The following is a 27,110-nucleotide window of genomic DNA, read 5'->3' on the forward strand; positions in this document are numbered from 1 at the left end:
ATCCAAAGTAATCAAGTGTAATGTCTGGCTATATTAAGTGTTCATATAATTTTAGGTTTTATTATTTTATTATAAGTCAAAGAATTTTATAATACCTTGGAGTATTTGTTATACTATATATATGTAATAGAATGTGTTTTTGTGATTAAAAATTGTCCTCAAGTAAAAAAAAAAAGATCTAGAAAATAATATTGTACTTATCTACCAGAAAAATGTGATTTAGAACACATTAGTTCAAGGTCAGTTGCTTTCACTAATGTATTTCCTTTTTAAATTCCAGAGACCTTTCAGTTTATTTCCAAAAGGCACCAAGGTTTCCCGTTCAGCCTCACCTTCTTCCTGAATGGGATACAGGTGAACAGGTTAAGCTCCTGCTGTGAATATAAGCATCGAAAAGGTTCCAGACTTGGAGGCAAACGAGGCTACTTCGGGTTTGTGTGTGTCGAGAGATCATCGCCTTGTTACAAGTATGGAAACAAATGTCCTCTGGGAGAGGGCAAGTTTTGCTACATGGTCCTTTGTATGCTTTTACTGATGTGTTTCTCAGCACAATTTGTTAAGAATCATATTAATGTAGATGAGCCTAAAATATCTAGGGTTAAGGTTGTTTATCACAATCCTGTGTGTTGTTTTTAAAATTATAAGATGAAAAGTAGATTTTCAGTTGTATTATATAGTGCGGATAAAAGCTGGTGGTGTTTCAAATTCTATTTCTTTTCTACCTCTTCCTTTCCTCATGATGCTTAAGTTCTGTTTCTAAAGGGAAAGAGGGAGGTTTTTTTCCCACCTCATTCCTTGTAGTAATTGATTTTGGGTTGAGCTCCAGAGCATGTGTCAAGCATCCAGCTTATACAATTGGATATTATAGGTTGTGTATATTAGAATTATGCCTGCATTATTGTGTAGCCCAATGATCACTTTCATGCCGCTAGTTTCAATCTCAGGCATAAAAAAATACATGTAAATAGGTCAGTTCTGACTACCATTTATCAGTTTTCATATTGGACATTCTATTTGAGATCAGTACATTTTCTTGCAGGCTTTGTTTAACTTTCTCCTGAAAGTACTCATGGAGAATTAATTGATTCTGTGCCAAGATAGAACATGGGAGTAAACCAACCAAAGAATCTGACCCATGGAGCATCTTCTGATTGGGGAAGTGCAATATGCCAATAAATCAATGCCAATATACCAATAGTACACCAACCAATTAATGTATGTTATTCAGTCATCCAGTCATGTCTGACTCTCTGTAACACCATGGACTACAGCATGCCAGGCCTCTCTGTCCCTCACCATCTCCTGGAGTTTACCCAAGTTCATGTCCATTGCATTGGTGATGCCATCCAGTCATCTCATCCTCTGATGCCCACTTCTCCTTCTGTCCTCAATCTTTCCCTGAATCAGGGACTTTTCCAATGAGTCAGCTGTTTGTATCAGGTGACCAAAATAGTGGAACTTCAGCTTCAGCATCAGTCCTTTCAAGGACTGATTTCAAGAATATTCAAGGTTGATTTCCTTTAAGATCAACTGGTTTGATCTCCTTGCTGTCCAAGGAGCTCTCAGGAGTCTTTTCCAGCACCACAGTTCTTCGAAGGCAGCAATTCTTTGGTGCTCTGTCTTTTTTTAATATATATGAGATGGTAATAAACATGATAAACACAAGATAAGGTAAGGGAGATAAAAGGAATGGCAAGGGGTAAAAGGGTCAGAAGGCAGTATTCTATTATGTAGGATGGATAATAAAGGCCTCTCTGATGTCTTTAAAGCAGAAACCAGAAAAAATGTTTCCTTTTTTAAATAGTTTTTCAGGTAGAGGAAAAGCATAGACAAAGTGTGTGAGACAGGATTATGTTTGGTGTATGTAAGCTTGTGTGGTCAGAGCACAAATGAGGAATGGGACAGTGATAGAAGATGAGGTCAGAGAGACAGTGGGGTCAAGTCATGCAGAGTCCTATGGTCACTGCAAAGACTTTGACTTTTATTCTGAGGGGGATGGGAAGCCTCTAAGGTAGGTTTTGAGCAATGGCCTGTCATGATCTGACAGTAGCTGTTATGGAAAAAATAAACTAGGGAGGGTGGGGAAATGGTGGAAACTACTTTAATCTAAAGGCAAGAGAATGGTGGAAAGAGTTATAAGAAATTAGGTTCTAGATGAATTTTAAAGGTAGGGTTTACAGGATTTATTGATGGATTGGATGCAGGGCATGAGATAAAGAGCTGAGTCAGAATGATTGAAAAGTTTTTAGCCTGAACAACTCGAAAGATGCCCAGTTAACACAGGAAAGACTGGAAGATGTAGGTTTGGGAGTGGAAGGAAGGCATTTTGGTTTTAGATACATTGAGTTGGAGTCAAGTAGAAATGTTGAATAAGTAGTTGGATCAGTTAATCTGGTGTCTGGTGAGATGTCCAGGCTGGAGATATAAATTTGAGAATGGTTTACATATGGATGGCATTTAAAGTCATAAGATGGGATAAATCTGCTTAAGAATGGAAGGCAGAAAGAGAATATGTCTGAGTAATGAGCTCTTGTCACTTTCATTCAAAAGGAAGGAAAATAAAGAGGAACCAGGAAAAAAGCCTAGGGAAGGAAGGCCAATGATTAGACAGAGAACCTAGAGAAAGCAATGTCCTGGAAATGAACAAAATGTTTAAAGAATTAGGCATGATCAACTGGGTCCAAGGTGTGGCTAGGTGAAGCAAAGTGAAGACTCCGGATTGAGCATGGTTTGGTAATGTGTTGATTATTGGTGATCTTGACACAAGTTGCTATAAGGGAGTGGTAGGAATGCACGTTTGATTGGAGTGGATTTAATACACAATTGGAGAAGAGCTGAGGCCAATGATTATAGACAGCTCTTATTAAAGAGTTTTGCTCTGAAGGATGGAAATTGGGTGGCAGCCAGGAGGGAGGATGCAGGGGCCCAAGAGGGACTTATTATTTTTTAAGATTGGAGATATTATAATATGGTTAAAAGCTGATAGATAGGGTTAATACCTGAGGAAGGAAAGCATTGATCAGGCATGATATAGAGGGAGATATTTAGTGCTTGAGTAGATGAGAAGAGATGGGATCTGGGGCTCAAATGGAGGTATTGGCCTTAGATGAAGTAACAAGAAGAAAGATGGCTGTAGGGCAGAGAGAGATGTAAACTGGTGGATGTTTTTGGACCACCTTGAAGTTCTCTGCTGATTGTTTCTATTTTCTGGTCAAACAAGAATTTATTAACCAAGGTTAAGGCTAAGGGAGGAAGAATCTGGAAATTATAGGTGAGAGAAGAGGTACAAGTGGCACAGTGATTGGTCTAGGGTAAGTAGTAGGAATGCTGAGGTGTACTTAGGCCATGCCTGCAGTTGCTTTTCTGTTCCAAGTCAAATACGCATTCTCCATATTTGTGGGCAAGTCATTTAACACATTTCTGTTTAACTCACAGGAAAGCTAATGAGTTCTCATACAATCACGCATGTGTGAACACGTAGAACTCACTGGGAATTGCTGTATAAATCCATGCTATAAAATGTTTGGTCCTAAATACTTTCTATGAAGGTTTAATAATCAGTACCAAAATCTGATTGATGGCATCTACTCTCCTATTCAATTCTTAGGAGCATCTGTACAATTCTTTATATGATTTCACTTGGTTTCCTCTATCTTCTGTCTTTGCAATGTTCAAGCTGGAAAAGATTGAAGGCAAAAGGAGAAGGGCATGCAGAGGAAAAAATGGTTAGAAAACATCAGACTCAATGGAGTCCAATGAAAACATGACTCAATGGAATCAATGAAAACATGACTCAATGGACATGAATCTGAGCAAACTCTGGGAGACAGTGAAGAATAGAGGAGCCTGACATGCTGCTGCAGTCCATCAGGTCTCAAAGAGTCAGAAACAATTTAGAGACTGAACAACATCAACAAATAAAATGGTTTTGATATTTAAGAGTAAAGTCTATTCAGTCAGTCAGTTCAGTCACTCAGTCATGTCCGACTCTGTGATGCCATGGACTGCAGCATGTTAGGCTTCCCTGTTCATCACCAACTCCCGGAGCCTAGTCAAATTCATGTCCATCGTGTCAGTGATGCTATTCAACCATCTCATCCTCTCTTGCCCCCTTCTCCTCCCACTTTCAATCTTTCCCAGCATCAGGGTCTTTTCAAATGAGTCAGTTCTTCATATCAGGTGGCCAAAGTATTGGAGCTTCAGTTTCAGCATCAGTCCTTCCAATGAATATTCAGGGCTGATTCCTTTAGGATGGACTGGTTGGATCTACTAGCTGTCCAAGGGACTCTCAAGAGTTTTCTCCAACACCATAGTTCAAAAGGATCAATTCTTTGGCGCTCAGCTTTCTTTAACTCTCACATTCATACATGACTACTGGAAAAACCATGGCTTTGACTAGATGTACCTTTGTTGGTGAAGAAATGTCTCTGCTTTTTAATATGTCTAGGTTGGTCATAGCTTTACTTCCAAAGAGCAGGCATCTTTTGATTTCATGGTTGCAGTCACCATCTGCAGATTTTGGAGACCAAAAAATAAAGTCTTTCACTGTTTCCATGTTGATGCATCTATTTGCCATGAAGTGATGGGACCAGATTCCATGATCTTAGTTTTCTGAACGTTGAGTTTTAAGCCAACTTTTTTACTCTCCTGTTTCACTTTCATCAAGAGGCTCTTTAATTCTTTTTCGCTTTCTGCCATAGGGGTGTTGTCATCTGCATATCTGAGGTTATTGATATTTCTTCCTGCAATCTTGATTCCAGCTTGCACTTCATCCAGCCCAGCATTTCTTATGATGTACTCTGCATATAAGTTAAATAAGCAGGGTGACAGTATACAACCTTAATGTACTCCTTTCCCAATTTGGAAAACTATGTTGTTCCATGTCCAGTTCCAACTGTTGCTCCTTGACCTGCATACAGATTTCTCAGGAGGTAGGTCAGGTGGTCTAGTATTCCCATCTCTTGAAGAATTTTTCACAGTTTGTTGTGATCTGCACAGCCAAAGACTTTGGCGTAGTCAATAAAGCAGAAATAGATGTTTTTCTGGAACTCTCTTGCTTTTTCCATGATGATGGCAATTTGATCTCTGGTTCCTCTGCCTTTTCTAAATCCAGCTTGAACATCTGGAACATTCACGGTTCACACACTGTTGAAGCCTGTCTTGGAGAATTTTGAGCATTACTTTGCTAGCGTGTGAGATGAGTGCAATTGTACAGTAGTTTGAGCATTCTTTGGCATTGTCTTTGGGAGTGGAATGAAAACAGACCTTTTCCAGCCCTGTGGCCACTGCTGAGTTTTCCAAATTTGCTGGCATATTGAGTGCAGCACTTTCACAGCATCATCTTTTAGGATTTGAAGTAGCTCAAATGGAATTCTGTCACCTCCACTAACTTTGTTCATAGTGATGCTTGCTAAGGTCCACTTGACTTCAGACTCCAGGATGTCTGGCTCTAGGTGAGTGATCACATCATCATGGTTATCTGGGTTGAAGATCTTTTTTGCATAGTTCTTGTGTGTTCTTGCTACCCCTTCTTTATATCTTCTGCTTCTGTTAGGTCCATACCAATTCTGTCCTTTATTGTGCCCATATTTACATGAAATGTTCCCTTGATATCTCTAATTTTCTTGAACAGATCTCTAGGCTTTCCCATTCTACTGCTTTCCTCTATTCCTTTGCATTGATTCCTGAGGAAGGCTTTCTTATCTCTCCTTGGTATTCTTTGGAACTCTGCATTCAAATAGGTATATCTTTCCTTTTCTCCTTTGCCTTTTGTGTCTTCTTTTCTCAGCTATTTGTAAGGCCTTTTCAGACAACCATTTTGCCTTTTTGCATTTCTTTTTCTTGGGGATGGTTTTAATCACTGCCTCTTGTACAATGTCACAAACCTCCATCCATAGTTCTTCAGGCACTCTGTCTCTCAGATCTAATCCCTTGAATCTATTTCTCACTTCCACTGTATAATTGTAAGGGATTTGATTTAGGTCATACCTGAATGGTCTAGTGGTTTTCCCTACTTTCTTCAATTGAAGTCTGAATTTGGCAATAAGGAGTTCATGATCTGAGCCACAGTCAGCTCCTGGTCTTGTTTTTGCTGACTGTATAGAGCTTCTCCATCTTTGGCTGCAAAGAATATAATCATTCTGATTTCAGTATTGACCATCTGGTGATGTCCATGTGTATAGTCTTCTCTTGTGTTGTTGGAAGAGGGTGTTTGCTATGACCAGTGCTTTCTTTTGGCAAAACTCTGTTAGCCTTTGACCTGCTTTGTTTTGTACTCCAAGGCTGAATTTGCCTGTTACTCCAGGTAACTCTTGACCCTCAACTAAAATGCACAGTTCTCATAGGACATTGGTTTCCAGCATTTTGTTAGCTTCATAATAATTTCTCCAAATGAAATCTGTGAATGTCCCAAGTAGAACATGTGGTGTCATTTGATGTGTCCCTGCTGCAGCTCAGGTGAAAGTCAATTCAATGCAGATTGGTTTAAATGGGGCAGGGATGGACAAGTGAGGGCTACAGCCTTGCTTGTTTGGCTCTACTCTACTTGAGATTAGTTTGTTTATTCCAGAAGCACCAACACTGCTGAACTCCAGTAAAAGTTAAAACTATCCCTCAGGAGATTGATATCACTTATAATATTCTGTAACTTTTGTCACACCCGTAATAATACCTTTCTTTAGTTACTTTGAGAGATGTGCTTTCCTTCTCCCAGTTTGTTAAAAATGAAGTTCATTTTAATTCATTTAAAAAATACTGATTCCTTGAGCTTGTATTATGAGAAGGAGGGCAACTAAAACAATAGGGAGTTCTATTTTTAATAAGTGATTTGGAATTACCTGTTTTGAGGTCCTTAGAAAAGAAGAAAAGTTCAGCAGTGTTCATTACTAAAGTGTGGAGGTTCCACACTGGTACCCATCCCTCAATCATGGGACCTCTTTGAAGAGGCATGGTAGTTATTTTCAGTTGCTAAAGTGAAACACAGGAAGAAAAATTGCCTAACCAAGTAGAATGCATACTGCTTTGCGCTTCAGTAATCAGAATCAACACCTCAAATTATACTCAGAAGTCAAATAGGTAGTCAGTGACGAGGAGAGCACAGATGTTACCCACTTTGTTTCTCTAATTCCCTTAAGCAGATGGGCCATAAAATGTCTGCACAGGCAGTAGGGAGGCATCAAAGCCTCTACACAGTCACAACATAAACTAAAAGTAACAGCATATCAGAGGCTCCAAATCAATGGATTTGGTGTTGCCATTGATAAGGGAAGAACAGCTTGAACAGAAGGCAATGCTAGTAATCATAGTCTTTGAAGATTCATGACACCTTTATTCCAAGGAAAGCAATGTGCTAAGTATATCATCATTATAGTTGAAATACTTTATCATGCTAATATGGGTGAGGTAAGTGTGTTCTTATTATCCCATTTTTCACAGCCCCTGATAGTTGCTTTGAGTGCCTATCCATTTAGCCTTATTTTATGGGGAGATAGTGAAAGGATAAGTGATTAACTAAGCCCTCATATTTGCTACTGCTAGCCTAGGGATGGCTGAAATTTAGCACGATCTTCATTTGAAGAGATTGCCATTAGTTTTGATTCACACTGAGACGATTTTCAGATTTTTACATATTGTTTTGATTCTTCCTGGACTGATAAGTCTTGACTACATTCTAATCCCACTCTAATTGGCTCAGTTCACCGTGAGTTGTGTGACATGGAGAGAAATAACTGGGCAAAGTTCTAGAGGAGGAGTAGGGAGACCAGTAACTACCAGGCACCTGTTTGGGGTTACAGATTGTCTCTAGGCCTTGGTAAAAACTTCTCCACTTTGTGTTAGTCTCTGGTGAGAGTGTGAGTACTTGCCCTGGTGGTAAGCCCGGCCGTGTGACATTTGTCTGTGTAAGCAGTCATCTGAGAAGACTGTGAGGTGGAGTCTAATAGTCATGAGCTGAAATCCAGTTTCATCACTGACCTGCTGGGTGAAACTGGGCAAGTCATGGAACCCTTAAAGCCTCAGTTTCCTCATTTGTAAAGTGATGATGATAATTCTTAATTGGTCTGTAGGGAAATGTATCCTATAAGGTCATGTATACAAAGTACTTAGCAAAGAGACTGGCACAGAAGGAGCGCTTGATACTTTTATTGTTATCATAGTCACCATATTTATTAATGTGTATTATCATATTTACAATTCCTATTTTGATATTATCTTGAGAAACAGGAAAAAACTATAGAAGAATTTCTTGATCTTGACTTTTTTATGACTGATTTTTACAAATATTTGTTAATGTCTTAATACATTCATATCACCTGCTGGCTCCCCAGATTTGAATGACCATATGACCTCTAGAGATCACTGCCATTTTCAAAGCACAAAAACTTATTGCAAACAAAAATCAACAAAAGATTGTGGTACAGGTTTCAGAGTCGTTATGTGTTAGTTGCTCAGTTGTGTCTCTTTGCAACCCCATGGACTGTAGCCTACCGGGCTCCTCTGTCCATGGAATTCTCTAGGCAAGAATACTGGAGTGGGTTACCATTCCCTTCTCCAGAGGATCTTCCTGACCCAGGGATTGGAACTCAGGTCTCCTGCTTTGCAGGCAGATTCTTTATTGTCTGAACCACCAGGGCAGCCCACAGGCTTCAGAAGACCAATTTAAAAGTAATGATGACAGTTCTATTACAATAAGCGTTCAGGCTCCTGAAGTAGTTGTTTAAAGGCTGCGAAAATATTTGACTGTGTTTCTTAAAAAAAAAAGTCAATTATTTAGATTCAACTTTATATATGTCTTTTTTTGATTGTGATGTTGGAATAATACATTATCAAAGACTGAATGACGTCTTCTGATAACTATTATCTCAGCTTCCTTTTACTGATAAACCTGAATTCCCATTTATCACATAATTCTAATTTAAAGACTTAAATTTCTATCTCTCTCTCTACCTGACTCTGTTATAGAGCCAAAAATATACTTTAAGGCACAAAGCTTAGTTTGAGACTATAATTTGTAGTTATTAAGTTGCTTCCTTTTCTTTTTTATTATTGTAGGTTAAACTAAGAATTTTTTTGTGTTTACTTATAAGATTGTTATATTAATAAGGAAAAAGTAGTTAATTTGTAATTAACTATGTACACTATGATAAATATGTTTCTTGTAACATTTCTTACTGGGGTAAGAGAAGTAGTTTAAAGATCTTTGTGGTTCTGCTGTGCATTAAGATTAATCACTCTTTATGTTAATGTTTTTCCTAGGTGCATTATTGCAATGGGCCTTGACAAAAAAACAACTTCTCCAAAACCCAGGAAAGAAAAGAACACTGAGAAAAAAGAGGGACAGAAGAAGGGTGAGGGGAAACTAAGAAAGGATAGAGAGTACCTGATACCAAGAAGGAGAGAGATGGAGGGGAGCAAAGCCTCAGCTTCAGCCATTGTTTCAGCTCAAGAACTACACACAGGACTCAGTGAAGTGAGAACTGCTGTGGAAGAAATGGAATGTAAAGAAAAACCAGGGCAAGATGTCTGGGAAGATGACCAAGAAAACATATTTAAATACGGTAATGCATGACACGGTTTTCTTTTGTTGTTGCTGTTCTTTTGTTGAAGTCTTTAGAATGTAATTATGAAAATTTGCAAAAATATCCATTAAATGTTGTTACTCAGTTTTGATCCTTAGGCAACTCTGTTGCAAGGAGGACTCTCCCTGATCACCTTCCTCCACTGTTTTGTGAGGAGTTCTATGTGAGTTGGGCTCCCCTTGTTGAGTTGGGCTCCGCTGGTAAAGAATCCGCCTGCAATGTGGGAGACTTCTGTTCTAGCCCTGGGTTGGGAAGATCCCCTGGAAAAGGGAAAGGTTACCCACACCAGTATTCTGGACTAAAGAATTACATGGACTGTACAGTCCATGGGGTCGCAAAGAGTCGGACACAACTCAGCAACTTTTCACTTTCATTCTGTGTGAGTTGTCTTAGAGGAGGGCTGCCTAACTCCAGGAGGTTGGAGGTGCTTGTAGGGGAGGCAGGGAAGAGTTTGTATCTGTGTGGGCAGAGGCTCTGTTCACTTCTGCAGGGAGAGACCAGAATTTCGCCTATTTTTTTTCAGTATCTGATGTATTTGAACTGTGGTGTTGGAGAAGACTCTTCAGAGCCCCTTGGACTGGAGATCCAACCAGTCCATCCTAAAGGAAATCGGTCTTGAATATTCATTGGAAGGACTGATGCTGAAGCTGAAACTCTAATACTTTGGCCACCTGATGAGAAGAACTGACTCATTTGAAAAGACCCTGATGCTGGAAAAGATTGAAGGCAGGAGGAGAAACGGATGACAGAGGATGAGATGGTTGGATGGCATCACGGGTTCAATGGACATGTGTTTGAGTAAATTCCGGGAGCTGGTGATGGACAGGGAGGTCTGGTGTGCTGCAGTCCATGGGGTCACAAAGAGTCAGACATGACTGAGCAACTGAACTGAACTGAACTGATGTATTTGCTCTGATGAAATTGATACTTTGGCATCAGGAAGGCACAGCCTGTATGATTATACAATGAAAGAATATTCCATAACTGAAAACATTTGAGAATATAGGCCTGGGGTCCTGGAGCCTGTCTGCATTTCTTGTTTTTTTTTTTTTTATTATTTTTTTCTTCCCTTGCCTTCCCTCTCCTCCCCTCTCCTTCCCTCCTCTCTTCCTCTGCATCTTCTTCCTTCTAATCCTCCTCTTCTGCCTCCTTCTCCTTTCTTTCCCCTCTAAACATACATACACACACACACACATACATATGTATGTGTGTATATATATATCTCTTTACCTTATATATATACACACACACACACACACACATCCTCATCTTTTGATGTTGTTGCTGTTGTTCAGTCACCAACTCATGTCCAACTCTTTGCAACCCCATTAACTGCAGCATGCTAAGCTTTCCTGTCCTTCACTATCTCCCAGAATTTGCTCAAACTTGTGCCCATCGAGTCAGTGATTCCATCCGACCATCTCATTTCCTATCACTCTTGTCTCCTCTTGTCCTCCATCTTTCCCAGCATCAGGGTCTTTTCCATCAGGTGGGCAAAGTATTGGTGCTTCAATTTCAGCATCAGTCCTTCCAATAAATATTCATGGTTGATTTACTTTAGGCTTGACTGCTTGGATCTCCTTGCTGTCCAAGGGACTCTCAAGAGTCTTCTCCAGTGCCATAGTTCAAAAGCATCAATTCTAAGACATTTCAGACTTCTTTATGGTCTAACTCTCATATCTGTACATGACTATGAGAAAAACCAAAACTTGGACTATATGGACCTTTGCGGCAAAATTATGTCTCTGCTTTTTAATACACTGTCTAGGTTTGTCATAGCTTTCCTTTGATGTAGTAGATATTATTACTCTCTTCATTTTAAGAAAATAAGGCTCAGACATACAGAGAGAAAGTAGCAGAGCTAGGATTCATACTGTAGGAAAGGAAAAATGGCTTTCCCTCTACCCGTCTTAGGTTCATTAGCTGTGTCCATGTAAATAAAACCAGTAGGAGATCAAAAAGGGAAAACAGAAGTTTGTTAGCAGGTGCATTGTGCATATGGATGGGAGCACTCAAAGCTGAGTAACTCAGAGTGGTGGTTAGAACTTGGGCTTATGTGGCATCTAATAGAAGAATAATACATTTTTTCAAGAAGTGACAGGGCAAAGGAAAAGAACTTTGAGCTTCCAGGGACAGCAAATTGTGGGAAAGCAAATATTATGTGGAAACTAACATTATATAAGGGCTAGTTTCAGTGAAATTTATGTTGATTTCTCTGGTGCCATCTCTGGGCTGTTAAGGATCAGAGTTGCCTCCTATGATTAACTTCCATCCTTCCTGGGAGAGAGGAAAGGGGAGACACCTTCAAAAATTTATGTCCTGGGATTCCCTGGTGGTCCAGTTGTTAAGAAGCCACTTTCCAATGTAGGGTATATGGTTTGATCCCTGGTGCAGGAAGATCCCACATGCTTTCAGGGGCAGCTAAGCCTGTGCATCACAACTACTGAAGCCATGTACTCTAGAGCCCTTGCTCTACAATAAGAGATGCTACCGCAATGAGAAGTCTGGGCACCACAACTAGAGAGTAGCCCCTGCTCTCGGCAGCCAGGGAAAGCCCTTTCACAGCCAGGAAGACCCAGCACAGTTAAAAAAATAAATTAATTAAGAGAAAAATTTATGCCTTGCTTTTAGGGAAATAGGATGAGGGCTGAGAGCTCTTCTATTTACAACTTCTCAGTTGCCTTCAGCTCAAAATAATCCTTATGCCCAAGTGGCATAGTGTGTGGTGGCATACTCTGCTACCTTTAATACCCAGTAAGTCAACTGCAGTGAACATTCAGGGTTGATTTCCTTTAGGATTGACTGGCTTGATCTCCTTGCAGTCCAAGGGACTCTCAAGAGTCTTCTCCAGCACCACAGTTCGAAAGCATCAATTCTTTAGAGCTCAGCCTTCTTTATGGTCCAACTCTCACATCAGTACATGACTACTGGAAAAACGATAGCTTTGACTATATGGACCTTTGTCGGCAAGGTGATGTCTCTGCTTTTTTAATACACTGTCTAGGTTTGTCATAGCTTTTCTTCCAAGGAGCAAGTGTCTTTTAATTTCATAGTGCAGTCACTGTCTACACTGATTTTGGAGCCCAAGAAAATAAAGTCTGTCACTGTTTCCATTTTTTGCCCATCTATTTCAGGACATATAGGTATGTTTATTTGGGCCATGTTCAATTTCTGTACTTTTTTTCTTAAACCAAAATGGTGCTATGAGTAGCATACTTTATGCCTGTAATACAGCTTTTTTTCAAGATCTTTCTAATGGATTTTAGATGCCCATTTCCATATAAAAGAAAGAAGAAAAAGCTGATAAAGTCTTCAGCTCTCTGTAAAACAGTCACTGATGGTCAGGGCAGCAAGAAGCCTGTGTGGAGGTCAGCCAGGCAGAGTTGCGGCTGGATTGATGTTGACCTTGCACTGACTTGCTTCCTCATTAGTGGGGATGGTAAACAACAACCTAATTACATTCTCGGGGAGAATAAAGATGAAATGGAGAAACAGAAGAAATTATGAAAAGGGATCCAGAAAGCATGCCACTAGTTCATTCATACTGAAAACATGAGTAGATAGATGAAGGAGTTGTTTTGAGCTCTGATGCTAATGCAGAGCTCCCGGTTAATAGAAGACTAGTATTTAACTGTGATGATAGAACAAAGCTGGGGCAGCCTTGAATTTTCCTATTTGAGAGAAAGCACTGAAGCCCCTGCCAAAAAGGGTGCAGGGATTTTTCCTCTGCTTCAATAATATGACTGCAATTGTGTCCTAATTGTGGACACTGTACTTCTCTCATTTTAATCGGGTGCCACCATTACAGTGTATTGCTGTCAATATAGTGCATATTGTGTGTGATTTCTCCTGTGCTACTACCAACTCCCTCCACTCCCCAGTCAATCACAATTGCTACTGATCTCTAATATTTATTTGGGTTTCCCTGAGAGCTCAGTGGTAAAGAACCCACCTGACAGTGCCAGGAGACCAGGGCTTGATCCCTGGGTGGGCAAGATCCCCTGGAGAAGGAGATGACAACTCACTCCAAAATTTTTGCCTGGGAAATCCCATGGACAGAGGAGCCTGGCAGGCTCCAGTCCATGGGGTCACAAAAGAATCAAACACCACTTAGCAACTAAAACAACAAAACAATATTTGTTAGGTACCTACTTTCCTTGGCACTATACTAAACACATTTTAAGCATTGTTGCTTTTAATATTCCCCAGTTTTGTGAGGCAGGTACCACTCATACCATAAATGAAGAAACTGAAACTTAAAGATGTTCAGCAAATTGAGATCACACAGCTGTGTTTGGTACCTGGACATATGACAGTGTGACTCCAAAACCCTCATATTTCACCACTCTGTAATAGTTCATGAAATTGAAGCAATTTATTCATGTACTATCTGTCTCTGCTTATCCTATGACCAGCAGCAAATACCTGTTTCTGATGTGTTTCTGTATGTGTGTGTGTTCTGTGGCTAATTTCAGCTGCTCCCTAGGAAGTCTTCCACAATCTCCGAATGACTTTCCTCTCTTAAATTTGACTCTATTCCACTTGTTTGACATTATTTCACATTATTAATCAAGAGTCCTATATAAAAAATCTACAGCAATAAGCCCAATAGTGTTAAAACTAGACTTACTGAGGGTCATGTATAAAAACTATTCAAACATGAGTACAGTATTTCTTGTGTATCTGTGTCTTATTTCCTCTACAAAAATTGGAGATCCATTGATAGGCAGGGGCTGTGTTATTGTAATGTCTTTAATCTTGCAATTTTATCCTCTTCCACATGGGAAGTTCTCAATAAAGAGAACCTTACTGGACCAAGTGAGGAGTTATCCTCTTACTTGGCCTGAAATATTTGAATCAAGGTATTTGTTTTCATTAGTACTTTCTGTTTGTATTATGCAATATAAACCAAATTTTTCATTTTCTTGCTTATTTTATAATTTTGTCCTACTGATAATTTGCATTTCTCTTTTTACATATTAACTCTCTTTCATGAAAATATTCTCATGAGTTCTCTTTGTTTGCTTTCTTGTTACAGTTTTTGATTTCACTTTTCTTCTAACATGACCCTCGTACCTTCTCTGCATTAAAAGAGCTTTCTACATATGCACAGGGCATGCATTTCTGAATTAAATTTCTCTCATTGTGGCAGAGTGGACCACTCTCAAGTAATTACCCAAGAGGCCCCCACCACTGGAGAAGAAACCAGACTATCTAATAACTAAAACACAGAAAAAGCGAAACCTTTATTTTCCCTGTAATCTTTATTTTAAAGATAATTGTTTATTTGCTTAATTGGTTCTGCATGAAATCCTTTTGCTCTCTATCCTTGGCATGTTGTCACTTCAAGATTCTTAGTTTTTGGTGGAAGAAAAAGGGGAATAATTAAATATGAAAGGTGAAAAATTATAACCACAAGGGACAGATGGCGTTTATCTGATGTGACAGATTCCTTTTCCTGCTGCAGATGTGTTACACTTCTGTAGGGAATGAAGCAAATTCATGATTGTGACAAACATATTCTATTTTATAAGAATTTTTATCCTTGGAATGTAATTATTTTATTGATTGTAGGAATGAATAATGCATATGATTTCAGATTTCTAGCCCAGGTATAGAATCCTTCATAATGCCTTTTTGATGTCCATTTGGTACTCTCAAAGAATTTACTATTCACAGTGTTACTTCTCAGGGCCTTTGGGCTTGATTAATTGAATTTTTCTACTTCACTATTCATTAACTTGATATCCAAATATTTTGAACATTCTTCCTATAAAATATGACCTCACTGGGTCTCCAAATTAACTTTCATTATTATAATCCTGTTCTCTTCATTTTTAATTTATTTCTAATTTATTGTTTTCTATCGAGTTCTTCTCTTGTCCATTTTGGTTATTGTAGATGATGATGTCCATTTGTAAATGAGCTTTTATTAGGTTTCAGGCTTGTCATTTGGAGCTTCATTTCTTTAGTGCTCTTGTATATGTAACTGATTGCTATCTTTGATCATTTGCTATTAGTTTTCCATGTTCACTAATTGTGTGAAAAAGAAGTGCAGAAAGGCCTAGAGAGCAGAGGATAATGGAGTCAAAGTCCTCATTAACTGAAATGGGCTCAGTATTAGGGATTCTATTTTCATTCTCATAGTGGAGATTTTCTTTTCTCAGAATATGAAGAAGATTTTGAAGCAGATGAAGAGAAACAAGATGGGAAAGCTAATGAAGAAGGACAGGCTGATGATCAAATGAATGAAATGTCAAAGTCACCCTCAGATGATGAAAAAGATCATTTAGACCCTGAAAGGGAAAGTGAAACCTCTTTGTGGAAGGCACCAGATGCTGATGACAATGTGAAAGATGAGGGTGATGGATGCTCGGAGAGTGAATTGGAAGATGATAAACAAGGCAAGTTGTTTAGCTTATCATGTGACATAGCCTGTTTAGCAAGTGTCGCTACTTTCCCTTATATTTAATGAGATAATCCTCTTTTAAGACTGTTTAGAACATGGTACCCTTACCAGAAGATGCTGGTCAACCCATCTTCCATAGATACCCACTATGGAATCCTTTCTTTTTAATTTGCTGGGATTTTTCAGCAAGGTGTCAGGTAAAACTTGTAGTGACACGTCTCCTGTTTACTTAGAAAGTTACCTCATTAAAAAAATTTTTTTTAAGTGTTCTCTTATGTGCACACACATATAGACCATTTCTTTTGGTTTTGGAAAATGAAAAGTGGTTCCTATTCAATGAAAGGAAAGTTGAAGTTTTCTCCCTTATTTATGCTCATTTTTTTAAATTTACTTTGAACACAAGATGCTGGTATATCAGTTTATGGAAAGATTGATAAAATTTCCCCTTTACAATATTCAAGCCTAAAATGACTCTGAATTTCATAGGGAAAATACATAATATTTCAGGTAGATTAAAAAAAACCCTCATTATATGTGGAATATCTTGAATTTTTAAGATTTTTAAAAACATGTCAAGTTACTAAGATAATATCCAAAGAAGGAATCTATTTCTGGCTTTGTCCCTTGAAAATGTTTGGCCAAGGCTATGTAGGTCTTAGTAAATAAATGCTATATCTTCCCTGGTACATTCTGGGCATTTTATCAGTGATAATAATAGCCTCATATTTAAGTGTGTGTATGTCTATGCAGTTTGCTTTAAACTAGAGAAATGAGGTCACATTATGATGAGTTTTTCAATTGCTGTCCATTTTCTCCATTTTTCACCTCTCAAATTTTTTCCTGTATAAAAATATCAAAAGTTTGAATTCAAGGGATATATTTGAATTATACAAAATAAGAGTAAATTAAGTAATGCAGTAATCACAAGAACAAATAGTTTGTCACTTTGTCCTCTTCAAGAAAGAATTTAAGAAAACTTATCCTAAAATTTCATGCAGACATACACAGGGCAATAAAATAAAGAACAGAAATTATTTAGAGTAAGAGAAGATAATTTTGCTAGGAGCTGCATAGGGGATCATGACTACCCTTGAGTTAAAATAATCCTGAACTTTCTGATAGTCAAAGCAAAGAGTGAAGCGATGTGAAAAACACCATGTGACAACACATTGTGAAAAACACAATGTGAAAAACTAGAATGACTTTAACTTTCAATACATTTGAAAAGATTTGCTGCCATTTAAATTACAGTTGAAAGAGCTACTGTATACTAATAGTCAGGTGTTGAAAATTTTTAGTTAAGTCTTAAATTAAGCCTTTTAAATTTCTCAATACTTAACATTTTATATTTCTAGGCATGCCTAATATATGTTTCTTTTCTCATCTTGAATGTAAATGTTGAATTTAATTCATATTCCTATATAATATAGAAAAAGTTAAAAGAATTGTATGGAAAAGTGATGTCACCTGAATCCTATTTTAAAGAAACTATACTTGAACCTGGAAAACAGTTTGAAAATGTGTTTGTGTATAAATATAATCTCGTCAAAACAAAGAGGAACTCAATTTTTTATCTCTTCAATGATGGTAGGGAATTGTCATCTATTGATTTTATAAAGAGTCAGTACATTATTTCAATATATGGTCATCTGAGGATTATTTTTGTGCTATGTTATCAACTTCCTTCCTGGGATCAAATGAATTTCTTCCAAGATCGAATAATTTTTTAATGTTCAAGCAGACAAAGATATATGCAGTACTTGAATTTTACTTGGAGGGAAAGCTTTAATCATTTAGACCTGTGATTATTGAATAGCTGACAATGATGGGTAAGCTTTAACACTGAATACTGCTTGCAGTTAAATAACTGGAATCCCATGTTTAGGAAAGAATCCTATAGGTATTGTTTATAAGACTCTATTTTGTGCCGAGCTCATATTAACTATTTTACATGAATTATCTGATTTACCTCAAACAACTTATAAAAAAGCAGGTACTTTTTGCCTCCATTTTACAAGTAAAGAAACTTGGAAACAATGAGATTAAGTAACTCACACAGCTGGAAAGTGGTGGAGCCAAGACTCAAAATTCAGAGCCTGGATTTTGGAGAAAAACAATGTAACATTTCTCCAAATCAGTCAACATCTACTTGTCTAAAATTAATGCAAATTCCTCTAATAAAAGGATTTTGTTTCCTTAAGAATGTATATTTTAAAGAGGCATTTATCTTGAGCTCTTCATCTTATTCTATTTTTTAGCTTCTGTTTTGGGGTTTTGTTTTGCTTTTAAACAGAAGAAAATAAAATGGAAAAATTTTAATTTTACCTACATTTACCTTTCTCTTCCATTGATCCACTCCCCGGCCTGTTGCTCATTTCCAGTTCATTGCCCTCCTCTTCCATGAGACTCTCCTACTTCCACAGCCTTCACTGAGCTCTTTATTTTATGAAACTTTATCATGCCATAATTCATTTTCCACTTACAGTTCCATGTGTGTTAAATTTTGCCTTTCAAATTAATCACCCAAATTAATAACACACAGATTAATATACTACAAAAGCTAGGACTGTGTTGTTTTTGTTATTTCTCACAGAGGCAATTTCCTAAAGGATATTTTGTGAATATTAAGAATTACTTGATTAACACCAAGAGTCCCAAAATACTTTTGTCAGTGCCATGCTATCTAGTTACATTTACACTATGTGATTATTATTAGAATTTTATTCAAAACATTGTGTAGAGTTAGCTGCATAAGGTAGGTATAGAATATATAATATTTTAAATAGTTATGTAATGAAAACTATCAGAACATATAGAATCTAGTCCACAATGTTGGGACATTTAAAAGCCCCAAGTTAAACTGGTTAACTATTTTTCTTTCAGTAATGACATTTTTTAACAATCCTTTTTAAGAGCTCCTTTGCATTCTTGAGATTTACATTTAAACTTTGCCATTATTCTGAAGTAAAAATCTCATTGCTTATTACCATTTCTTTCTTCCACCTACAGGCTCTTTTATTTTCCATCCCATTATTTTGATAACCTGACCCTGTGTTATTCAAAAATATTCTTTTTAGCATGCAGAGTATCAGAATTAGAGATTTCATCCGGCAAACAAGAAATGTGTATTAAAAATGATAATGACATAATAGATTCCTTGGTATGCTCTATTGAAAAGCCAGACAGCATTTCATCTTCAAAAGTCTAAGAGGCATATTGTGACCACTGCATCCTAGACACTGGTACATCCTTTTTATTGACATGATTAAGAATCTTGCTGTTAGTGTTTGGATGCGTTTCATTTGAACCTGCCTGCACCTGTTCCCAGAGGGCAAACAATTGCCCAGGCTGTCACTCCTGTGACAAGTCGGCCCCATTTAAACTGCCAGCAAACAATTGTATCGGCCTGCCTTGATAAATACCCTGTGCTGAGCGGCTCACAAGTGATGGAGTGCCAGGGACTGAGCACCCACTAAGAGAAGACCCTACTTTGAGAATGATGTGTGAGACTTCCCTTCATTTAAAAAGAATGACGGCTTCCTTTTCTCTGTGTTTGTGTTGACAACCCTGGGAGCTAATTCACCACTTGAAAATATATTGTCATAGATAAATGTTATAAGGTTGAGGGGGAAAGTGTCATGTTGCTGAGAATAGACTTTTGTGGACAGTTTGGCTGATAGTACCTATGAGTAAGAGGTAAAGACTAAGTAGCTCCTTATGAGAAAGAGAACAGGGGGGAAGCAGAGGGAGAGAGAGAGAGAGAGGCTGCATCTGTTCCCATAACACAAAGAAAGGAACAAGAATTAAAGCAATTTTTTTCTAGTAAAAAAGATAATATTTCACTTGTGCTGTTTTTCACTCTATTGAAGCAGTCGGCCTTAAATACTTTAAAAATCTCAGTGTCACAAAAATATTCTCTTTACTTGACATACTTCAGATATCTCACTCTTCCTTTCTGGGTCTGACTATAGGCTTGAAGAGATGGATATGAGGGAATGATGCTCCTTCTATGTTGAAATTGCATATGCTCTGGAACCACACTCTATGGACTTCAGTAATCCTTAGACAACAGAGGGTTAGGGGAAGATTGTAGGCAGCTTTTGGTCAGAAATCTGCATTTTTTTGCATGGTTAGTCACATTTTAATTTTTCTTAACTGTAAGAATTCTTCATTTTATCTTCACTTTCGGATCACTGAAGTAGGAAGTCATGGCTTTCAGATGGATACTTAAATACAGCATCATCTTTTAGTTCCCATAAATTACTTATCTATGAGGTGCTTCTCTATAGTTTTGAATCTGCCTTGTACATGGCAGTGATATTATTGAGACACTCAATAAAATCTTATGAAATGCATGGCTGGTGGACTACATTAATGGATAAATTGAAAAAGACTTAAGCAGCACAATGTGATACATGATTTGATTATATTCTCAGTATTTTAAGTATTCATATTAATGTTTAGAAAACCCAATTAAAGTTAAATATGGAGGAACTTTTAAGCTTGCTTATTCTCCTCCTGCTACATCTGAATTTATTTTAGATATTTACCCTTACAAAGTAATGTATATATTTATCTTACTGATGCATTGATAATGAACTCATTTCATTATCAAGAGAGGACATATGTTCTCCCTTACACCAAATACAAACATGTCATTGAAAATGTGAAAGTGTTAGTTGCTCACTTGTGTCCAACTCTTTGCAACCCCATGGACTGTAGCCCACCAAGCTCCTCTGTCCATGGAATTCTTTAGGCGAGAATACTTGAGTGGGTATCCATTCCCTTCTCCAGGGGATCTTCCAGACCCAGGGATTGAACTCGGGGGGAAACATCTCATTACAAAAGCAGTATTTTACAAAAATTGTTCCTTTATAGCTAATGGACAGTGGATATTATTTAACTTCTGTAGTTTTTACCTTCTAAATCAAGAAAAAGAAGATAAGTATTCCTTGGGATTAAATGAATTGCTTGTAAAGTGCTTACCTCATTGCTTGGTGTAGAGTAGGTGCATAATCATGATCAAGTTTTGTCTTATTTTCCTCATCAAATGGTGACTGTGACTACTATTCATAATATAATGTACAGGGTGAAATCACAAGAAAGATTTATTAGAATGTTACTTATCATGCCTTAGGAAGCATCACTACGAACAAAGCTAGTGGAGGTGATGGAATTCCAGTTGAGCTATTTCAAATCTTAAAAGATAATGCTGTGAAAGTGCTACACTCAATATATCAGCAAATTTGGAAAACTCAGCAGTGGCCACAGGGCTGGAAAAGGTCAGTTTCATTCCAATCCCAAAGAAAAGCAATGCCACAGAATGCTCAAAGTCTACCACACAATTGCACTCATCTCACACGCTAGTAAAGTAATGCTCAAAATTCTCCAAGCCAGGCTTCAGCAATACGTGAACTGTGAACTTCCAGATGTTCAAGCTGATTTTAGAAAAGGCAGAGGACTGTGGCTTTGTAGTAGAGCCTGAAGTCAGGTAGGTTGATTCCTCCAGTTCCATTCTTCTTTCTCAAGATCGCTTTGGCTATTCGAGGTTTTTTGTATTTCCATACAAATTGTGAAATTATTTGTTCTAGCTCTGTGAAGAATGCTGTTGGTAGCTTGATAGGGATTGCATTGAATCTATAGATTGCTTTGGGTAGTATACTCATTTTCACTATATTGATTCTTCCAATCCATGAACATGGTATATTTCTCCATCTGTTAGTGTCCTCTTTGATTTCTTTCACCAGTGTTTTATAGTTTTCTATATATAGGTCTTTAGTTTCTTTAGGTAGATATATTCCTAAGTATTTTATTCTTTCCGTTGCAATGGTGAATGGAATTGTTTCCTTAATTTCTCTTTCTGTTTTCTCATTATTAGTGTATAGGAATGCAAGGGATTTCTGTGTGTTGATTTTATATCCTGCAACTTTACTATAGTCATTGATTAGTTCTAGTAATTTTCTGGTGGAGTCAATGGAACAAAATAGAAAGCCCAGAGATAAATCCACGCACATATGGACACCTTATCTTTGACAAAGGAGGCAAGAATATACAATGGATTGAAGACAATCTCTTCAACAAGTGGTGCTGGGAAATCTGGTCAACCACTTGTAAAAGAATGAAACTAGAACACTTTCTAACACCATACACAAAAATAAACTCAAAATGGATTAAAGATCTCAACGTAAGACCAGAAACTATAAAACTCCTAGAGGAGAACATAGGCAAAACACTCTCTGACATACATCACAGCAGGATCCTCTATGACCCACCTCCCAGAATATTGGAAATAAAAGCAAAAATAAACAAATGGGACCTAATTAACCTTAAAAGCTTCTGCACATCAAAGGAAACTATTAGCAAGGTGAAAAGACAGCCTTCAGAATGGGAGAAGATAATAGCAAATGAAGCAACTGACAAACAACTAATCTCGAGAATATACAAGCAACTCCTACAGCTCAACTCCAGAAAAATAAATGACCCTATCAAAAAATGGGCCAAAGAACTAAATAGACATTTCTCCAAAGAAGACATACAGAGGGCTAACAAACACATGAAAAGCTGCTCAACATCACTCATTATCAGAGAAATGCAAATCAAAACCACTATGAGGTACCATTTCACACCAGTCAGAATGGCTGCGCTCCAAAAGTCTACAAGTAATAAATGCTGGAGAGGGTGTGGAGAAAAGGGAACCCTCTTACACTGTTGGTGGGAATGCAAACTAGTACAGCCACTATGGAGAACAGTGTGGAGATTCCTTAAAAAACTGGAAATAGACCTGCCTTATGATCCAGCAATCCCACTGCTGGGCATACACACTGAGGAAACCAGAAGGGAAAGAGACACGAGTACCCCAATGTTCATCGCAGCACTGTTTATAATAGCCAGGACATGGAAGCAACCTAGATGTCCATCAGCAGATGAATGGATAAGAAAGCTGTGGTACATATACACAATGGAGTATTACTCAGCCATTAAAAAGAATACATTTGAATCAGTTCTACTGAGGTGGATGAAACTGGAGCCTATTATACAGAGTGAAGTAAGCCAGAAAGAAAAACAGCAATACAGTATACTAACGCATATATATGGAATTTAGAAAGATGGTAACAATAACCCTGTGTACGAGACAGCAAAAGAGACACTGATGTATAGAACAGTCTTATGGACTCTGTGGGAGAGGGAGAGGGTGGGAAGATTTGGGAGAATGGCATTGAAACATGTAAAATATCATGTATGAAACGAAAAAAAAAAACGATCAAGCATGTATATTTTTATAAACTTCCCGAGTTATTAAAAAAAAATAATAAAATAAAAAAAAAAAAAGAAAAGGCAGAGGAACTAGAGATCAAATTGTCAACATCCACTGGATCATGGAAAAAGCAAGAAAAACACCTATTTCTGCTTTATTGACTATGCCAAAACCTTTGACTGTGTGGATCACAATAAACTGGAAAATTCTGAAAGAGATGGGAAACTGAGACCACCTGACCTGCCTCTTGAGAAACCTGTATGCAGCTCAGGAAGCAATAGTTAGAACTGGACATGGAACAACAGACTGGTTCCAAATGGGAAAAGGAGTACGTCAAGGCTGTATATTGTCACCCTGCTTATTTAACTTCTATGCAGAGTACATCATGAGAAATGTGGGGCTGGATGAAGCACAAGCTGGAATCAAGATTGCCAGGAGAAATATCAATCACCTCAGACATGCAGATGACACCACCCTTATGGCAGAAAGTGAAGAGGAACTAAAAAGCCTCTTGATGAAAGTGAAAGAGGAGAGTGAAAAAGCCCAACATTCAGAAAACTAAGATCATGGCATCCGGTCCCATCACTTCATGGCAAATAGATGGGGAAACAGTGGAAACAGTGGCTGACTTTATTTTTTGGGCTCCAAAATCACTGCAGATGGTGATTGCAGCCATGAAATTAAAAGACACTTACTCCTTGGAAGGAAAGTTATGACCAACCTAGACAGCATATTAAAAGGCAGAGACATTACTTTGCCAACAAAGGTTGGTTTAGTCAAGGCTTTTGTTTTTCCAGTGGTCATGTATGGATGTGAGAGTTGGACTATAAAGAAAGCTGAGCACTGAAAAATTGATGCTTTTGAACTGCGGTGTTGGAGAAGACTCTTGAGAGTCCCTTAGACTGCAAGGAGATCCAACCAATCCATCCTAAAGGAGATCAGTCCTGGGTGTTCATTGGAGGGACTGATGTTGAAGCTGAAACTCCAATACTTTGGCCACCTGTTGTGAAGAGCTGACTTATTTGAAAACACCCTGATGCTGGAAAAGATTGAGGGCAGGAGAAGGGGATGAGAGAGGATGAGATGATTGGATGGCATCACCGACTCAATGGACGTGGGTTTGGGTAAACTCTCGGAGTTGGTGATGGACAGGGAGGCCTGGTGTTCTTCGGTTCATGGGGTTGCAAAGAGTCGGACATGACCGAGCAACTGAACTGACTATCATGTATGATATTAGGGAAGAAGACTGAAAATCATAAAGAAATTATTATTTGATTTGGTGGGATTAATTTTATCATGTAATTTCTGTAATTATTTATTGAGAACAATAGGTAGAATTTACAGCCAAGAAAACAGAGGCTTAGAGAAGTACATAACCAAAGTCGTAGGTAATGAGTAGCTTAGTCATGATTGGAGCACCTAGGGTTGTTTTACAGAAAAACATAGTGTTTTCTCTCAATCTTATGTGCGAAATAGTGATGTAAAAGAAGAAATTATTATCACTGTGTAGTTATGATTACATGAAGAGAAAAGATAGTGAAGGGATTTGGGGTTGATTGAATGTGGAGAGAGACAAGTTAGGGATCCTTCTTAGGAGGTAGAGCTGTGGGACCAAATATGATGGTTTTGGCAGAGGACTTAGGGAATGCGTGCAAGTCAGGTCACTACCATGGAGACCAAGGGTAAATTCTTAGCATCAGTACCTAAAGGAGCATTGAAGAGACTAATGGAATTTTGGTAGGAGGCAGTGCATGCTCAGTTGCTCAGTTGTGTCTGACTCTTTGAGACCCCATGGACTGTGTAGCCCACCAGGCTCCTCTGTCCATGGAATTTTCCAGGTAAGAATCCTGGAGTCGGTTGCCATTTCCTACTCCAGGTAGGAGACAGAGCTGTCTCCTAACATGCCTCCAAGACAAATTTTTTCTCTCCTGATGAAAAAAATTACAATTTACATGTCTGCTCTCAAACTTCCTTTATATAAAAATTTTTACATAAAAACTTTATTTCTAAGAGAATAAATAAAATTAGTGTTGAAAATCCCATTCCGTGGCCCTAAAGCATCTTGAGCTTTTTTGTAGGCAAAGCCTTGCCCCAGCATCTGTATGAAGATGAAAATAAGAAATGAGAGTGAAACAAGATTATGCAAGGAGGTTGGAGAGAAATTTGAAAACTGAAATGAGTTTATAAGGGAGGTCGGATAGCCTCGCCATTCATTCTGCTGATCTTTCTTCTCTTAAGGACTGACTCAAAAATGAACCATAGCTCGTTTCAGCCTTTGAAATAAAATAATTAATAGAAGCTGCTAAAGAAAGAGGAGCCCTCATTTTTTAAATTATATGAACAACACTCAGAGCTAAAGGAAATGACAACCCACTCCAGTGTTCATGCCTGGAGAATCCCAGGGACGGGGGAGCCTGGTGGGCTGCCGTCTACGGGGTCACACTGAATCGGACACGACTGAAATGACTTAGCAGCAGCAGCAGCAGAGCCAAAAATGAGCATCTTCATGTCAACATTCAGACGATAGATATGGATATTTTTGGATGTATAACAAGTATCAATATAACATTGTGTCCTAGCTAATTGTGCAGTTAATGAAAACCACTGATCAAACCACTAGCAAACAGGAGTTGTTTTTCTTTTCTTAAAAAAAAAAAAAAACAAATGTGAGACACACTGAAGAGAGGGGGAGATCATAGTCCTTGAAGTTTCTCAACTAGTACAAATAAGATAGAGAACGTCTGTCCTTGATCGGTACATTCCCTACCGAGAAACTGCACATCTAGATCTTATACAACAGAGATAAAACATGAGCCGCTGAAGTATGTGACTCCTTTGAGAAACAGTGGTCATCTGGTGCCTGTCAAGGTAGTTGAGTGATAAGAACAAATGGAATTGTACTTAAGGGGTTCTGTTGCTTAAAGGCTTTTTGGAGTTTGTTTTTTACTGCTGTGTAGCATCTCTGAAATCTTTGTGGAGATTCTGATATGTCTCAGTGACTATACTTAAAATGCTAAACCTTGTCATGGAGAGCCGTTGGGGCTGGAGGAAAGAGGATAAGAGTAAAGACAGGTATTTCTTCCCTTAAACTCTGCCTCAGCTGCTATAGCCATCTGGGTAGCTGCCAAGCAGAAAAGAAATAAACAGAAAAAAAGAGTCCAGAGCACACAGAGAAGAGAAAAACAAGAAAGCTAAGCAGCTTGTAAGTGTGGGCTCTTTCATTTGGAAAAAAAAAAAAAAAGTATTTTGTAAAAAACAATTATAACGTGGATCTATTTGGTTAAAAAAATCAAAGGCAGTTTGTATTTTTCTGGCCCATGGCAGTGTATGCCATGACGTTGAAGCAGCACGTCTTCCTTATAGAGTCAGTGTGTGTGTGACTGTCTTGGAGATACTTTAAAGTGTTTGCAGGTAGCAAATGCTAAACCATTTTTGACTGTGGTAAGTTTCTAGACTGGGTATCTGTAGCATCACATCAGCATACTTCATAAATCTCCTAGAATCTCTTTTATTGATTCTGTGTGCCCATTTCCAGCTCTGCGTCCTCTGTCTTCTTCAGAGGACAGCCCTGGGCTACTGGATTGGCTTCACGCTAAGGCACAAAGAGCTTGGAAGTGCCAAGGAGTTTATGTCCCCCCAGGGCGGCCTGTAGCCATGTCTAACTGGAGCGGAGTGTGTGAGCCCAGAGTCCTCCAGGGAGGAAAAATTCTAATATAATTTAGACTTCAGAGTTTCCCCTGAGTTTGGGCTGAGGCTGAGATGTTGCTTGAAATAGCTCCCTTGATTGACTTCTTCCCTTCCCTTCCCTGCTTCCCCCATGCTGGAAGAACTTCTCCTGAAGCATATTCTTATTTCATCACTTGCCTGTGCA

At 38.2% G+C, this 27,110-nt stretch overlaps 1 protein-coding gene across 1 annotated transcript in view; it reads left to right on the forward strand.

Annotated features, from left to right (window-relative positions):
- ERICH3 (glutamate rich 3) overlaps positions 1-27,110 on the forward strand; it is a 96,085-nt gene that overhangs the window by 47,293 nt on the left and 21,682 nt on the right. Inside the window, exons 9-11 of the mRNA XM_055587107.1 lie at positions 281-467; positions 9,253-9,554; positions 15,743-15,979. Of these exons, the coding sequence (XP_055443082.1) occupies positions 281-467; positions 9,253-9,554; positions 15,743-15,979 (726 nt within the window). The remainder of the gene's footprint in view (positions 1-280; positions 468-9,252; positions 9,555-15,742; positions 15,980-27,110) is intronic.

The sequence above is a fragment of the Bubalus kerabau genome, chromosome 6, assembly GCF_029407905.1.
Source record: "Bubalus kerabau isolate K-KA32 ecotype Philippines breed swamp buffalo chromosome 6, PCC_UOA_SB_1v2, whole genome shotgun sequence".
Lineage (NCBI taxonomy): Eukaryota > Metazoa > Chordata > Mammalia > Artiodactyla > Bovidae > Bubalus > Bubalus kerabau.